At 46.0% G+C, this 17,347-nt stretch overlaps 1 protein-coding gene across 1 annotated transcript; it reads right to left on the bottom strand.

Annotated features, from left to right (window-relative positions):
* Positions 1 to 422: 422 nt before the first annotated feature.
* Positions 423 to 17,090, bottom strand: CISD1 (CDGSH iron sulfur domain 1). The gene is made up of 3 exons (XM_082266787.1): positions 17,026 to 17,090; positions 8,117 to 8,319; positions 423 to 687 (listed from the first exon to the last, which is right to left on the bottom strand). The coding sequence occupies exons 1-3, from the start codon at positions 17,048 to 17,050 to the stop codon at positions 598 to 600; spliced, it is 318 nt and encodes a 105-aa protein (XP_082122913.1). The 5' UTR covers positions 17,051 to 17,090; the 3' UTR covers positions 423 to 597.
* Positions 17,091 to 17,347: the final 257 nt, after the last annotated feature.

The raw sequence follows: 17,347 nt of genomic DNA, 5'->3' as shown, positions 1-17,347 counted from the left end.
TGAATGGGAAGTGATGTCACCCACAGGCTTACTATGGGGCTTTGTCTGATGTGTCCTCTGCACCCGCCTCCACAGCGAAGCCTTGGCTGACAGCTTAGCATGGGATCGAGTCGGATCGGCTTTAAAAAAGGTATGTATATGGATTTCTTCTTTACAGGGCTAGAGAGGTAAGGGGTTGATCGCAGATGTAGGGATGTTGGTGTTAGGGTGGACGTCTACTTTTACTTTAAGCCAAAACCACTTGGATTCATGCATACACAAACATACAATTAAAGACTTTATCATTGGAGTACATTTTGTATATAATTTAATGCTGATGCATTTGTTTTACATTCCAGTGTCAGTATACCACAGATTGAAGAACAGGAAACCAGAGAGGTATTTACTGAATGTATACACAGTGGCAATTCATACAGTGGATATGAAGTCTCGGATTCCAAGTCAGACACAAAATTACAAAACCCTTCACCACTGCAGGCTTATACAAGTAAGGCAGACAACAGAGACACAGATGGTGGTCCTTGTATATAATAATCCTCTGCCTTCTTGCTGGGATTCATAATATCACCATTGGTATATAAAGACTAAACTCGCCACTTAGGATTCCCTCTTCTTAATGATTAAAGGGCCCACGTTATCACCAGTCTCCTCATTGTGTTTGGTGTGGGCACCATCACAGTATGGGAACTAGAAGAAAAAAAATAAAATAAAAGATTAGCACAATTCTTAGCCATAAACAAATTCTGCTAGTTAAAAAAAAAAAAAAAAAAAAAAAAAAAAAACACACACTAATTGTCTATGGGCAGCTCTAGTGTGAGCCCTCCAGACCCATAATAAGTCACTGAAAACAAAACACCCAGCAATGGAATCTCCCCCAGTCGCAAATCCATAAAGATTCTGACTGCACATTGAGGCACAACCACTAAAGCCTGCCATACATGGATTGAAATTCGGACGGTTCAGCAAACTCTGCCCGAATTTAAATCCATATATGGGCATGCTGGTTGATCGAATGGTGTGCAAACGGCATGTTGGAAAATTCTCACCCAATCAGCGCTGCTGGCAGTGCATATTAATGTATTCTGACGGTGGGGATAAATGGAGAACTGTATGAGTCTAAAACGCCGTACGCATCTAAATGCGAGCAAGTGCTTTAGGCGCATATTTCATGTAGGATCTTCTGCTAGCTCAGCCATAGCCTGCAGTGCTGATCGAGTTGAAATTCCCAGACAGGGCAGTTGTACAAAAGTCGACATTTGGACAATCACCCGGCCCATACACGGATCCTGATTTGGCCTGTCCCTGCTGAACTGGATACATTTCAATCCATGTACAGACAGCTTAAAATATAACTAAAAAGGCAACATTTTTTTCTTGGAAAGAGTGGAAAGGGATTAGAGCACCTGTCAGTTTTTTTACTGTCTGTACCCCCAATATGGAGATTCGCCCTCTCCATTTGTCCTTATTTACCATTATAATTGAAAGGGAAATTAAGTCTCCAGAAAAGTAATTGGAGGGAACCTTCCAATGGGGACAATAGTTCCGATGGCCTGGAGGCCCCAAGGGATTTCCTTAATTTTCAGGGATTTCCTCTCACTTCCTGTTTGGCTATGAGACAGGAAGTGAAATCTCCACTATGGGGTACAGATGGCAAAAAATAAACCAACAGGGGTTATAACCCTCCCTCGCTCTATCCAAAAAAAAAAAAAAATGGCCGCAGCTGGCCCAAAATGCGCACTGCGCCGCCACCGCTCGGGGAAAGCCTGTACACGTTCAGCTATTCCTGGGCAAGTGAAGACGTATTGGCGCCATTTTTAAATGTAAGGCGTCTCACCAAAAGGTAAGGGAGACTCCTCTGCAGCCCTAGTGCTGCGGGTATGGTACAGAGGATTCTCCTGTACCATGCCCGCAGCCCCTGCCTCTCCTGCACCATGCCCGCAGCCCCTGCACCATGCCCAGAGCTCCTACCATCTCCTGCACCATGCCCACAGCCCCTGCCATCTCCTGCACCATGCCCACACTTTTAACCCGAATTTGTATATAAATATATATATATATATATATATATATATATATATATATATATATATATATATATATATATATATATATATATATATATATATATATATATATATATACACACACACACACACACACACACACACCTACCTATGCGCTTTCAGATCTGTCTTATCTATATATAATACAGTCTTCAAATGTGCTTTAAAATGCATGGATTTCCCCTTTTAGGAACAAGAAAAACTGAATTTTTGTAAAATCTTACCTGTAAAATTCCTTTCTCCGAGTCCTCCGACAGTCGCCGCCTCTTCATATTCGTCACTATGGGGTTATTGACCTTTGCTCTGTAGGAGTAGCTAGGCAACAGAATATGTCAATATCAAAGCTTTTAGCATATCCCACCCCCAGGGGGTGGTCCCCTCAGTCAATACCCTCCTGCTTCCTGTATCCATACCTCAGTTTCAGTAGTATAGCAGAGTACATAAACCCCAAAAGAGGGGCGGGGGCGGCGACTGTCGGAGGACTCAGAGAAAGGAATTTTACAGGTAAGATTTTACAAAAATTCCGTTTTCTCTTACGTCCTCCGACAGTCGCCGCCTCTTCATATTCGTCACTATGGGGACGTCCCAAAGCAGTGTAGACATGAGGGGTGGGAAACGCAGCCGCGCCTAAGGCAACGCAGTACCCACAGCAGGAAAAAAAGGAACCTTACCAAAGGAAGGAAACCAGCTGGGTAGCATGAAAAAAAAAAAACTTGCTCAACAGGAGCAACATCCCAGGAAAAAACAAATAACCTAGGGATAAAAACATCCCAAACAGCCAAGGGCCCAAAAACAAGGGACCCTAAGGCACTGCCGCATTAAGAACCTTGTGGCCAAAGGAAGCATCTGCCGATGCCTGAACATCCACTTTGTAGAACTTTGAGAAGAAGGTGTGAACGGACGACCAAGTCGCCGCCTTACACACCTGGGCCACAGAAGCCCCGATGATGACAGGCCCAAGACGTACTTCAGAGATCTGGTAGAGTGCGCCTTCACAGGCATAGGGGGAACTCTCCCCTTCAGAGCATAGGCCTGTTCAATGGTCTGTCTGATCCATTTGGCGATGGTAGAAGCCGACGCCGCCATGCCCTTCCGAGGCCCCTCTGGAAGAACAAATAGAGAATCCGTCTTGCGAAAGGATTTAGTCGATGACAGGTAAACCCTGATCGCCCGAACAACATCCAAGGAGTGTAAAGCCACCTCCTTTGGATGTTTAGGCTTCGCGCAAAGCGAAGGCAAGACAATGTCCTCATTGATGTGAAATTCCGAGACCCTCTTCGGAAGAAAAGAAGGGTTAGGTCGCAAGACCACCTTATCCAAGTGAATCACCAAATACGGAGAACGGCAGGACAAAGCTGCCAGCTCCGACACTCTGCGAGCCAAAGTGATCGCCACCAAAAAGGCGACCTTCTTGGACAACGAGATCTCCCTGATCTTTTCAAAAAGGAGCATGTTGCAACACGGACAGACCCAGGTTCAAGTCCCATGGAGGCAAAGGCTCCCTCCCAGGAGGGACCAGATGTCGCACCCCTTGAACAAAGGTGCTAACCAAAGAATTTAGACGCCACAGGGCATTGAAAAAGAACGGCCAGCGCAGAAATCTGACCCTTAACCGTGGCCAACGCCAAACGCTGGTCCACACCCGTTTGAAGGAAAGACAACACCCTAGACACCGAGTATGAGCGAGGGGAAAACCCCCTGGACTCACACCAGGCAAAATAGGCCTTCCAAGTACGGTAGTAAACCTTCCCCGAAGAGGTCTTTCTAGCGTTGAGCAAAGTGTGAATGACCTCAGGGGAGAGACCCCTATCCTTCAGGACCTCGGTTTCAACAGCCAGGCCGTCAAAGCCAGCGACTGTAAAGCAGGATGGAATATCGGTCCTTGAGACAGGAGATCTTCTCGAAGAGGCAGACGCCACGGAGCGTCTACCGCCAGATTCACGAGGTCTGCGTACCAAGACCGGCGAGGCCAGTCTGGCGCCACCAGAATCACCGCGTGCGGTTCCGAGGTCAACCTGCGAAGGAACCTGGACAGCAGCTGAATCGGTGGAAATGCATACGTCAATACTGATGCCACGGAGCCACTAACGTGTCTGCCCGAGGATCGCGCGTCCTTGCCACGAACCTTTCCACCTTGTTGTTCAGACGAGACGCGAACAGGTCCACATCCGGAAGACCCCACTTCGCGCACAACATCTGGAAGACATCCGGGTGGAGGGACCATTCCCCCTGGTCCAGGGTCTGGCGACTCAGATAATCCGCCTGCCAATTCTCCACCCCCGGAATGTGAACCGCTGTTATCGCCGGGACGTGCGTCTTGGCCCAGGACAGAATGTCGGCCACCTCCCGAGCCGCTCGGGCACTCCTGGTGCCCCCTTGGTGGTTGATGTAGGCCACCGCTGTGGCATTGTCCGTCTGCACCCGAACCGGACGGCCCTGCAGCCTGTCCGTCCAACGCCGAAGGCAGAGATTTATCGCTCGCAATTCCAGAACGTTGATCGGAAGGGAGGATTCCCCCTCCGACCAAGTACCCTGGGCGGACAGAATGCCCAGAACACCCCCCCCAGCCCGACAGGCTGGCATCCGTGGTGATCACAGTCCACGATAAGGGGCGAAAAGACTTGCCCCCCCGACACCGCCGGGGACTGTAGCCACCACAGAAGATCCCTTCTGGTGCGATGGCTCAATGAAATCTGGAGATCCAGAGATCGCGGTCGCCCGTCCCACCTGGACAGGATATCCGCTTGGAGACCCCGCGTGTGAAACTGGGCGAAGGGAATCGCCTCGAAAGCCGAGACCATCAATCCCAGACACCTCATGCACGTCCGGAGGGACGAACACGGAACGTCCCTGAGGGACCTGACTTCTTCCTGAAGTGTCCTGAGCTTGTCGTCCGGTAGGAAGACTCTCGCCTGAACCGAGTCCAGGATCATTCCCAGGTAGGGAAGACGGACCGACGGGCACAGCGTCGATTTTGGAAAGTTTATCGTCCAACCAAACTCCTGTAGAGTCTGCATCGTGACGGACAGGTCTTTCACCAGGCCCTGACTGGTCGCAGACCGAACCAGAATGTCGTCCAGATACCCCAGGACCGAGATGCCCTGGGCTCTCAATAAAGCCAGAACCGGTGCAAGCACCTTGGTGAACACCCGCGGAGCTGAAGCGAGACCAAAGGGCAACGCCACGAACTGGTAGTGATCCTCCGCAATGGCAAATCGAAGGTACCTCTGGTGACCCTCGAAAATGGGGATGTGAAGATACGCATCCTTCAAATCGATGGAGGCCATGAATTCCCCCGGAACCAGGGCAGCCACCACTGATCGCAGGGACTCCATGCGGAATTTGCGAACCCGCACAAAGCGGTTCAGAGCTTTTAAGTCCAGAATTGGACGTACCTTGCCCTCCTTTCTGGGCACAGTGAACAGATTGGAATAGAACCCCCGAAATCTGTCCCGATGAGGCACCGGAACCACCACCCCCTGCGCCCGCAGGTCCCGCACCGCCAGGTGCAGATCCCGCAAACGCTCCGGAGACAGTTGAAGATTTGGAGGGAAAAAATCTGCTCGCCGGCCGAGAGAGAAACTCGATCTTGTAACCGGACCGAACGATCTCCTGAACCCACCTGTCCCGAACGCGGGCCAGCCAGGGTTGAAGAAAACCGAGCAAACGTCCGCCCACCCCAGAAATGGGTGAGGGCGCCCCTTCAGGCCGCATTGTTATGGGCAGCAGACCCGGACTGGCCGGACTTCTGCTTACCTGTCCACGGCTTCTTCTGGGAGCCTTGGCCTTTGAAGGGCTTGCCCTTATAGTGCGACCGAAAGGCACGAAAGGACCCCTGAGAGGGTCTAAACGAAGCATGCTTCTTACCATGAGCAACCTTAGCCTTGTGAGACTGGGGCAAGAGCGTGCGCTTACCCCCAGTGATCCCCTTTATCAGCGTATCCAAGGATTCGCCAAAAAGGCGAGATCCCGTATAGGGTAGATTAGCTAAAGTTTTGCGAGAAGATTGGTCCACAGACCAACATTTCAGCCAGATCAGGCGGCGTGTCAACACCTCCACGCTGTGCACACGTGCAGCCAAAGGGACTATATCTAAGTCCGCATCACACAAATACATGACACCCTGATGAATTTGATCCACCATAGCCAGTGTTGTCGGCGGGGCAGAGTCAGCCACCAGGATGCGCCTGAGCACCTGCGTCCAATCCGCGACAGCCTGAGCTGCCATAAGGGAAGCAAAAATAGCTTTCAGCATGGAACCGGTAACCGTGTAAGTATGGCGGGCAAGAGACTCCAGCCTCCTGTCGGTGGGATCCCGGAACACCGGGGTATCCTCCGCCGGAATCGCAGTAGACTTATTCAAAACTGCCACCGCGTGATCCACCGGAGGCGGTACACACCAACGATCATCAGTAGCGGGCGTGAAGGGATAACGCAGCTTGAACCTACTTGGCACAGCAAAAGGCTTCTTTAAATTGCGCCATTGTTCACCAACAGCGCGCTGAAAATCCGCAGTGCAAGGAAAAACCTGCGATGATTTGCGTCTTCGCTGCGTCCCATAAGAGGCCAGGAAGGCAGGAGGACATGATTCATCCTGCAAATGCAGTGTTTGTTTGAAAGAAGCAACCAACTCATCCATGATTGCAAGCTCTTCAGACGAGCCAGGGGGGGAATTATCAACCCCTTCAACCTCAGCCTCCCCTTCAGACCCTACAAGGTCCAGGGACGAACGGGACCCCGATAAGGGGACCCCAGCCATAGCAGCCCCATCACCATCTGAATCAGAGGAAATTGAAACTCTGGGCCGTTTTGTGGATTGAGCAGCCACAAGCATCTGCACCTGAGCAGCTAGGTTAGCCACAATGGTAGCTAAATCACCCCCCTCGGGGGAAGCAGCAGCCCCTGGCCCCCCACCTCACCGCAGCATCCCTGCAGCGAATAGGGATGGGTCGTTCACACATGCCAGGAAAAAACCTGACTGAACGCTCGATGGCAGGCTGGGAAGCCACTGGCCCTGAGCCCCGGAAAACCAGGGAGGCCAGCCCGAGACCCAGCTCCGCACGATCATCTTCATCAGAAGAATCTAACTAGTGCTGAAAAAATAAACAGCTAAATAAAAGGAAGAGAAAAAACTTCAAATAAAATCAAAAGAGAAAAGAAGCTGAGACTGAAGAGCCCCAGCACAGAATCAGCCAGCCTACTCCTGAGCTAGACAATTGAAACTGAGGTATGGATACAGGAAGCAGGAGGGTATTGACTGAGGGGACCACCCCCTGGGGGTGGGATATGCTAAAAGCTTTGATATTGACATATTCTGTTGCCTAGCTACTCCTACGGAGCAAAGGTCAATAACCCCATAGTGACGAATATGAAGAGGCGGCGACTGTCGGAGGAACGTAAGAGAAATAATGGCGTTATGCTGTTGGGCCGGTATAATAATTCTTTGGGGCTGGTATGAAATTTCCAGGGCTGAATTTTATTCCCAGTCCGGCCCTGATGGCATTTACTATAATGGTTACTTTCAGCTCTCACTGGTAGTCCTTGTTGAAAATAACTTAATGGAAAACCATTGTATAGCATAGTAAATTGAGCAAGATATGTACTAACTGAAAATATAGTACTCTGAAAAGCGATCCACAAAGCCAGACAATACTGCCTGCCTTTAATTCCTTTCAAATGGAATTAGCCCACGTTGTGTGTGCTCATTTGAATGGGTCACATTCAGTGGCGGTATTGCCATCAAAACACGACAGGGGAAAAGTGGGGGGAATCATTTTTTGGAACGTAGTGTAGGGGGGGGGGGGGGGGGGAGAGGGAGGTTAAAACACTGTATAGCCACCAATTTTTACTGCTCCCCTCACCTGCAAGTGTAAACAAAGCCTTTAATTGGCAGAGAATACAAGTTACTAGCATCTACCCTAAAAACAATAAATACGTTTGGATGGTTTAAACCTTTATATATACACACACTGTTAATACAGATTTGTTTTTTCCTGGAAATACAGCATTTACATTTAGAGAGAATATTTGTTCGATTATATTTTCCCACTAACCTTCTTTGATCTCCAGCATCGGCAATAAACTGCCTTGTCTCCCAGGTCTTCCATGTCGAAAGCATGAACTACTTTGGGATTGTCCTTCTGTATGGATTGGTTTACCATAGCTTTGCAGCACTTGTCTTTACAACAGAAGGATCTATACGCTAGATAGCCTACAGCAGCTGCACCAACAGCCACTGCAGCAGCGCCCACCCAATCTGTCAAAAAAATAAATAAAATCAGCACATATAAAAACATGCAAGTCAAATTTTCATCAAGCAGCCATTCTGAACCAGGGTTCCTCCAGAGGTGCTAGGGGTTCCCTGAGCATGAAGCATTTCTGCCTCTCAGATAAGTAACCACTGACACCAGTGATCTTTTTAGCCACCTGTAAAAGGAAGATTCCACCCAAAGACCACAAATGTAAGGTGCACCCCCCCAGTGACCATCACAGGAATGGAACGCAAGCTTTAGACACAGCAATTAGTAGGGGTTCATTGAGACTGGAAAGTTATTTCAAGGGATCCTCCATGTTAAAAAGGTTTAGAAAGGCTGGATTAAAGGGTTCCAAATCCAATACCATTTACTTGTATTTTTAACATTTAAATGAGAACAAAATCAATCCAGGGAGCACAACTGGAAATTTGTCTTTTCTGTTGTGGTCACGTGACGTTGTTTACTTGCTCTGCACTGCAAAATAGGTGGGCGGAGCAAGCAGCAAACTCCTGCCACAGACTCACCGCATTAACTTATTCATTTTTTCTGTGGCTGCTCAGCACCGATTGATGCTGTTGCATTCAAATTTTAATAAAACCCAATAAATAATATTAAAACATTTTATTATCAACAGCAGGGGTATGCAACCTTTGAGAGGTAGAGATTTACCTGCACAACATGAAGGATCAAAGATCACAAGGGTTTGGCTTGATTATTCATTTTTTTAAATTTTTTAATTAACTAGCAAAGCATAACTAAATGGTAAGGGAAATTTAGATTAATAAAAAAACAAAGCGTAACTGTAAAAATATAAAACCTAGTCTACCTTTAAAAGTGGACAGTGCCAGTCAATAGGGCAGTGGACAGTGACAGTTTAAAATGTTTATAATTTAATTTTTTTACAATTTTTTTTTTTTAGGAGCCCTGTGGGGGCTGCTAATCAGCCCCCTAGTGTGTCACTTTTGAGCTACAGAAAGGGACTAAGGACAGAGATTCCCCAGACCCTTTCTATGCAGCCTCAGCTGCACTGGACAGTGAATGAGTGAAAAGTGCTCCATGCAGAGTGACTCTTCTTTCACAAATAAGCATAGGTAACAGAAGAAAGAGGAACCTGGACGGGCGAGAGGGGCATTTAGTGCAACCAATCGGCTGTATTTTCCTCCCTGCAGCAGCAGAATGCCAGAGGGAGGGAGAGGATGAGAAAGGGGCATTCAGCTGCTGCAGGGTGGAAAATACAGCCAATGCCCCTTTCTCCTCCTCTTCCTCTCTCTGGCATTCTGCTGCTAATCAAGGGATGGGATTTACCGGTCTTCCGCTTACCATCGATGGATTTGCCGACCCCGATCTGCAGTAAAAGATCTATTCAGATGCAAATAAATGTTCATGCTATCATACTTGGGGCAGAGTTTTGTGCAGACTGGCAGCCCTTTTTGGGACAAAACTAGCAGTGGGGCTCCTTGTAGGAGCTGCTGCCAATCACAATCCGGTAGCCATATTACCAGCCTCTGCATTGTGGGGTGACTAATCATCCCTCCACTTCCACCCTGCAATCAGTGTCGGACACATTGGGGGGGGGGGGGGGGGGAGGGTGTCATACAAAGGGTTAAGAGTCGCCTCGCAAGATAACTAACAAAAAAAACTAGGGTGGCTTGTGGAGAAAAAATAAATAAAAAAGGAAGGGACAGCTTCCCAAAAAAGCAGATGGCGGAACATGCAAACTGAGTGGCAACGCAACAGCCAGAGGATTGGCTGCTATTGCATTGCCACTGAAGTGAGAAAAGGTCCATGGAAAAAGGCGGCATCAACCAGGTTTCTTTAACAAATGAAAATATGAACTCGTGAAAGGACACTACTTTTTTTAAAATAAAAAAGGTTTAATCTCACTTTAAAGTAATTTAAAGGCCAATTCCACATTTTACAGCAAGTATCATGTTACACCTATAGGAAGGGTGCAACATGGTGCCAATCCCATCCCCCGCCCCCCTTATCTGAACTGCAGACTTTATCTCCCTGCAAGCTTCTGTTTAAATTTGTTAATGGCGTGGCTCCGCTCACACACGCATGGCAGAGGGGCTCAACAGTCTCAATGGACAACCTCACCATACTCAACGAAAGGTCAATAAAACTCAGCACTTTGATTCTTTTATTCAATAAGAGAAACCAAGCGCCTGTTTTAACCCGATATTATACATTTAAAAACTCTTCCATAAAGGAATACTCATTCCAACAGAACCAGATCTTGTGCATTCTTTGCATTACCACTTTATCCCCCAGGCCAATGATGACCTTTCTGTCATAATAGTAAATAAATCAGAAATTTTTTTTTGCTAGAAAACTACTTAGAGCCCCCAAAAGTTTATTTTTTTTGAAAGCAGAGACCCCCAAGTCCCGGTTCACACTACCGTGACTTGTCAGGCGACTAGTCAGCCTGACAAGTCGCGGTCCTTTCAGTGCTATGGGAACCGTTCTAATAGGAGCGACTCAAGTCGCTCAGACTTAGAAAATAGTTCCTGTACTACTTCGGGGCGACATCGGAGCGACTTGCATTGACTTCCATTATGTGAAGTCCGTGCAAGCCGCACCGAAGTCACGGTGCACCCAACTTCACAGGTTGTCCCCGAAGTCAGATCGCCATAGTGTGAACCGACACTGAAAGGATGCTGCAGTTTTTTTAGGTCACAATATTTGCAAAACCATTATTAAAATTCAATTTTTTATTTTTTTTTTTTTACAGGGAAAAATACGCTTCAATGAATTTTAGTGCACACAAACAATAGAATACCCAATTATGAGGTTACACTGAGTAAATGGATATCAAACATGTGACTGTTTAACCACTTCAATACCAGGCACTTTCACTCCCTTCCTGCCCAGGCCGATTTTCAGCTTTCAGCACTGTCACACTTTGAATGTGAATTGTGCGGTCATGAAACGCTGTACCGAAATTACATTTTTATAAATTCTTTCCAGACAGATAGAGCTTTCTTTTGGTAAAAATGTAATCACCACAAATGGGAGGACCAAAAATTAAAAAAAAAAAAAAAAAGAAGGTTTCTTCATTTGTTCGAACATTTTGTAAAAGTAGTAATTTTCTTCTTCACTAATATGCGCTGATGAGGAGGCACGAATATGCAGCACTGATAATCAGGGCACCGAATACCTGTAAAATAAAAAATCTGCACTTGAGTGGTTGTCATGCGACTTAGTTTCCTGGAGATACGACTAAGCTGTTGTCGTTCCAGCTGTGCTGCCACTCTCAACAGGTCGGGGTAACTCAAATGAGACTCTAAAAAGAAAAACGTACAGAGGGCCCACCAGCCTAGCGCAATACCTTTGAAACAATTTATTTAAATAAAACCGTATACACATCATACCCACAAAGTGGATGTAAAACACATGCAAGGTATACAATGATGGGTCTACTGGAAATGTCCACTGAGCCTCATCCACAGAAGAAAAAAAAAAAAAAAAAAATCACAGACAGGAAGCAAAAAGGGGGAAAAAAATCACAGACAGGAAGCAAAAAGGGGAAAAAAAAAATCACAGACAGGAAGCAAAAAGGGGAAATATCACAGACAGGAAGCAAAAAGGGGAAATATCACAGACAGGAAGCAAAAAGGGGAAATATCACAGACAGGAAGCAAAAAGGGGAAATATCACAGACAGGAAGCAAAAAGGGGAAATATCACAGACAGGAAGCAAAAGGGGAAATATCACAGACATCAGACAGGAAGTATGCAGGCCCATCTATTAACTTCTTCCGGTCCGCGCTATAGCCGAAGTACGGCTACAGCGCGAACTCGAATTTCCGGGAGGCCGTCTTTATACGGCCTCCCAGAGACAGGCTCCTCGCACGCTCCCGCGAGCGCACATCGGGGAAAATCTGTGTCGGCCGTGTCCCTTGGACACAGCCAATCACAGATTGTGGTAAATGGCCAATCACAGCGGCCATTTACCACGTGATCGGCCCATGCAATGAGAGATGATCTCATATGTAAACATATGAGATCATCTCTCATCGCCAGCTCTCCTTCCTCACACAGACTGCGTGTGAGGAAGGAGCAGAGGCGATCAGCCGTTCGGGGACACAGAGGAATGTAATCAGGGCACTGATCACCAGTGCCCTGATTACACAAGGTAAATAAAATACACTACACTCAGTGCCCACAATCAGTGCCTGCTCATCTAGGCACTAATGAGCACTGACTGGCAGCACTATGGGCACTGATGGTGCTGCCCATCAGTGTCCAGCAGTGCCACCTCAGTGTCCAGCAGTGCCACATATTAGTACCTCCTCATCAGTGCAGCCTATCAGTGCCGCCTCATCAGCGCACATCAGTGAAGGAGAAAAAAATGTATTTATTTTCTAAATTTACTCGCAGAAAATAGGAAAAAAACTTTTTTTCTCAAAATTTTCTGTCTTTTTTTTTGTAAGAAATAAAAAACCCAGAGATGATTAACCACCACCAAAATAAAGCTCTATTTGTTTGAAAAAAAAAATGATAAAAATTTCATATGGGTACAGTGTAGCATGACCGCGCAATTGTCATTCAAAGCGTGACAGCGCTGAAAGCTGAAAATTGGCCTGGGCAGGAAGGGGGTGAAAGTGCCCGGTTGAAGATCATGAAGATCATGAAGATCATGGTTCGTATTAGGAATGCCAATCAATGAAAAAAAACTTTAGCGGACAAATAAGACCCAAGAGGAAATACATGGCCCTCATGGCCACTTTTACAAGTGACAGAACAGAACAGACCAGATGTAGAAAGAATGTGACTTTACACCCAGTTCTGTGAACAATGGCTTTCTATACAGGAGGGATGACACACCAGGCACAGCTCTACCCAGTGCTTCTATTTAACTTTGGAGGATTTCAGCTATTGTGAACCATGTAAATTGCAGATCCTTCAGCCAAACAGATGTATCGTTGTGAGATTTTCAGGGCGCATTCACACTTAAAAGGTAGTTGTAAAGGATCAATGTTTTTTTTACCAGAAAGGTGTATAAAAAGGGGATGAGAGTGTCAGCTCACCGAGGACTCTCCCTCCACATTGGCTGAGAGAGAAGTGGGAACCAATAAAATGTGTTTTGTTAAGGCAGCCCATTCATTATGAACAGACTGCCAATGCACCACAATGGATGGGGAAAAAAGGCCCACAGGACCCTTGGTTAACATTGCAGTTAGATCTACTGTACTGCGTTGCATTGACAATCTTCCGCACAGGGTGACTATACCCTCAGTCTATGTCAGCCAAAGTGTTTTCTTAGTAGGAGAAATGTTAGAACCCCTGTAAGGATTTACAGATTTCTGAAGCCCCATAGAGAGATTAATTCATAGAGCTCAGTGCTGCTGGGCCGGGCCGAGGTGGGTGGGGCCGAGGGAGAGCGCACAGGCCTGGACGAGGTGGGTGGGGCCGAGGGAGAGCGCACAGGCCTATCTGTGGACAAGAGATTGCCCATTTCCGCCATCATTGGGGTGCGCTTAACAGACTGTTCTACAGCAAGCACACAAGGATGGAGCCACTCCGCTTCCACAAGTCCAGAATATGTTTCACTCCATCAGGAGCTCCGTCATAGCTGATCTAGCTTCTCCTAAATCCACATCAGGTCATTTTTACTACAATGCTCAACATCAGCAATCCTATTTTCTATTGTGGCCAGTCACATCCCTGCACTTCACTTAACACTGAAAAAGGTACATGATTGGTCACATGTTTAGGAATGTCCCTGCCCTGGCTGAAGGAGCACAGGGGGACAGCAGCATTTTCAGCCTAGGGGAGGGGAGTGTTAGGGTATTCTAATTTCTTAGTACATTTAAGGCTCCATTCACACCTGGGCGTTTTTGAGTGTTTTTCAGCTCCAAAAACGCTAAAAAAAAAAAAAAACGTTCCAAAACGCCCAACAAGTAAAACCCCCATTCATTTAAATGGCCCCTGTTCACATCTGAGCGTTTTGCAAAACGCCTGTAGCTGAAAAATGTACATGAGCTTCTTTTTGGGCTGATTACCAGCGTTTTTGATAGATGTCAATGCCTGCCTCCCTCCAAAAACGCCTGAAAAAAAAAAAAACACCTGAAAATCGCGGTAAAAATCGCGGTAAAACGCTACGCTCAAGTGTGAATGCAGCCTTACAAACTGAAGCCAAACTACAGCTCACAGTTTATAAGCAGTTGCAGCAAACAGTTTTTTCCCTTTTGGAATAGAAAGTTTACATAAATAAAGCTGATCATTGCAAGCACCCCTGTCAATGGTAAATGGTTTGTCCCAAACCGAACTGCTACATCTTCAGGACAGCTTGTTCTGTTGTGAGAAAAAAAGAAAAAAAAGGGAAGAACACACACACTTATGTGGCCTGATCACCAGGTGAAAATAAAGGAAAGAAAGCCTAAAAAAGAAAAATGAATACAGACATCACATAATAAAATTGGTAAGCTGTAATATAATAAAATGTTTGCTACACTTTATAGTGGTAATAAATATATTACAGATAACTGATTCTTAGATGGGATCACTGCATTAGTTTCCTTTGTTACTTTTTTTATTTCTTCCATTTTCATTTGGTCTGTCTGATTCAAGTCTATTTATCAAAAAAGCAAGCTCTCCAACAGAATGCATCAGTTAACAGGGTTGAGACAAACCATTTACCACCAACAGGGGTGCTTACAACGATCAGCTTTTACATAGAACCTTTATCAAAAAAAAAAAAAAAAAAAAAAAAAAAACACACACACACACACACACACACACACATTTGCTGTAACTGCTTATAAAGTATTAACTGAAGTTCGGCTTCAATTTAATAGTGTATCTAAATCTGCTAGTACATTTAACACTCTCCCACCCCCGACTGACAATGCTGCTGTGCCCTTTCATCCAGAGTGGGGGGTACTCTAATACAGGAGGTGGGCTACTAGTCAGATCACTAGGCAAAACTGAGGAGAAAAAGCTTACTACGAAAAAAACAAAACAAAACGATTGCAGCCGCCACATCTAATGATTGTTAAGCTGCAATAGATTACATTTTTGTAAAAACGTAAAATCCGCACTCAGTTTAAATAGAGAAAAATAGCAGCCACTTAGCAAATTATAAAGGGGGGGGGGGGGGGAGCAGTGCTCCAAATACTGCAACAATATAGAACATTCAGTTGTACATAAAAAGTGTCCATGTGCAAAATAGAACTCTGATCTTAATAATGCAACACAAAAAGTGAAAAAACAGTCCATAAGTGCAAAACAATCCAATGAAGGAAAGATCCATGCAGAGTGAAAGCTAAGGGATCCGTAGCCGGCAGCACCCGCACACTCCAGCTTCTTACCAGATGTCCAGGACCATAAATAATAGTCAAACAGGCAGCGGCAAGTTTATCCAGGAGGGGTAACCCTCATATGGATCACAGATCATATAGGAGAGACTCACAAGGATTTAAAAAAAAAAAGGAAAACTCCCATAGTGAAGTCCATCATAATATATATATATAAATATATATAAAAAAGGGGGGGGGGATTTAATTTTAAAAGAGGACTACAATTACCTTCATTCACATACTGGCACCTCGGATTGCAGGCAGGATCGCTGCGATTCCAAAGCATTGCAAACTGCCGGGATGCCCATGCGACTTGTAATGGCACCCCAAAGAAATCGCAGTAAAACCCCTCAAACAGAATCGCAGGACAGCTGTCGCCCAAAAAAAGTACAAGAGCTTCTTCTGGGTGACAGGCGTCCCACGATTTGCTATGATTTGGGATCTCGGCAGACGATCCGAGAAGCAAATATAAAAAATATAAAAATAATTTGTTTTGTGTAACAGAAGAGCAGCAGGCTGCCGGCTTCAAACACTACCGCTGTTAAGCGATCGGGCGTGCGAGATGTCATCACTGGTAGGCCACATCTAAATGAATGTATTTCATCATTAACAAGACGTCTTCAGAGGATGGGCTGAGTTTCTTTCCCCCTTTATATTATATTTTTGGTTTATCATCATTTTAACATGTTACTAATCCCACAAAACAGTAAAATCAGTCTGTGTATGCAGTAAAGCATGCTTGTTATACTCACTGTGGAGCCTAAGGGGTTAATCATCTGCATTGTGTAAAAAGGCTGTTTGATCCTGTCTTCTCTGATCCTCCCCTTCTTCCAGTGTCCCATGTTCATCTCCTGATAGAACAGAGGCCAGGGGACAAAGCTGCACATGCTCAGTTTGGTGTGTATTGCTAAAGTTTTTTTTCTTTCTAGGGAGAGTGCATGTGATCAGCACAGGGCCAATCAGCACAGTCCAGACAAGAAGGTCAGGGGTCCTGCAGCCTCATAGGACAGTCAGAGACTGAAAACTCCTCCTACAAGCTTTAACCAGTCACCGATAGTCATAAGACTGTTACTGTATATACTGCCGATGAGAAAAAGGTATGTCGCAGTTTATATTCTAATTGCATGTCCATGCTCTGTGTAATGTGGGAGAGCAGATATAGTGAATGCAGGCTCCTGGGTTTAGGAACACAAATCGTGGGGCCTATCAAACACTCCATGATCAGATTTCCCAATCAGAAGTAAATCACCAATATAAATCACATATAAAAATCGTTCCATGTATGGCCACCATAAGATGACCTACAACCAGATGGCAATGTGAGTGACATGCTGAAGCCTCAGTGATCTGCGGACACAACCACCCCTCTCCCTGCGCGTCTAATGGGATCTCCCAGGTGGCTCACCTCGTACTCCATGGCTGGAACTCATGTCTTCCCTCTGCTCTGTACTGGAGGATCGTCAAGGACACGGCCGCTCAAGTCACCGGGCAGCAAAGCTCTCATTAATCACTACTACGCCGGGCACCAGAAGAAAACACTATCTTCTATACTATGTCTCTATTTCCAGCACCCTTTTGGTCTTCGCTTCAGTTTAAAGTCTAACGCAATAAACCACGTCAAAATGGCGACAGTCATGGAGTCATTCTCTATGGGACTGTTGCTCCTCTAGCGATGCTACTGTTCTAGTCATCTTGGCTTATAGGAAATAGCTTTCAGCGCGCCCTCT

This window comes from Pelophylax lessonae, assembly GCF_965119305.1.
Source record: "Pelophylax lessonae genome assembly, chromosome: 9".
Taxonomy (NCBI): domain Eukaryota; kingdom Metazoa; phylum Chordata; class Amphibia; order Anura; family Ranidae; genus Pelophylax; species Pelophylax lessonae.
This window is presented reverse-complemented; position numbering and strand designations above follow the sequence as displayed.

Coding starts and splice junctions, on each gene's coding strand:
- CISD1 (XM_082266787.1), bottom strand. CDS start 17,050: ATGAGTTCCAGCCATGGAGTACGAG. Junction 8,320..17,025: donor TTCCAGCCATGGAGTACGAG/GTGAGCCACCTG, acceptor TTTTTTTGACAG/ATTGGGTGGGCGCTGCTGCA. Junction 688..8,116: donor GATGCTGGAGATCAAAGAAG/GTTAGTGGGAAA, acceptor TTTTTCTTCTAG/TTCCCATACTGTGATGGTGC.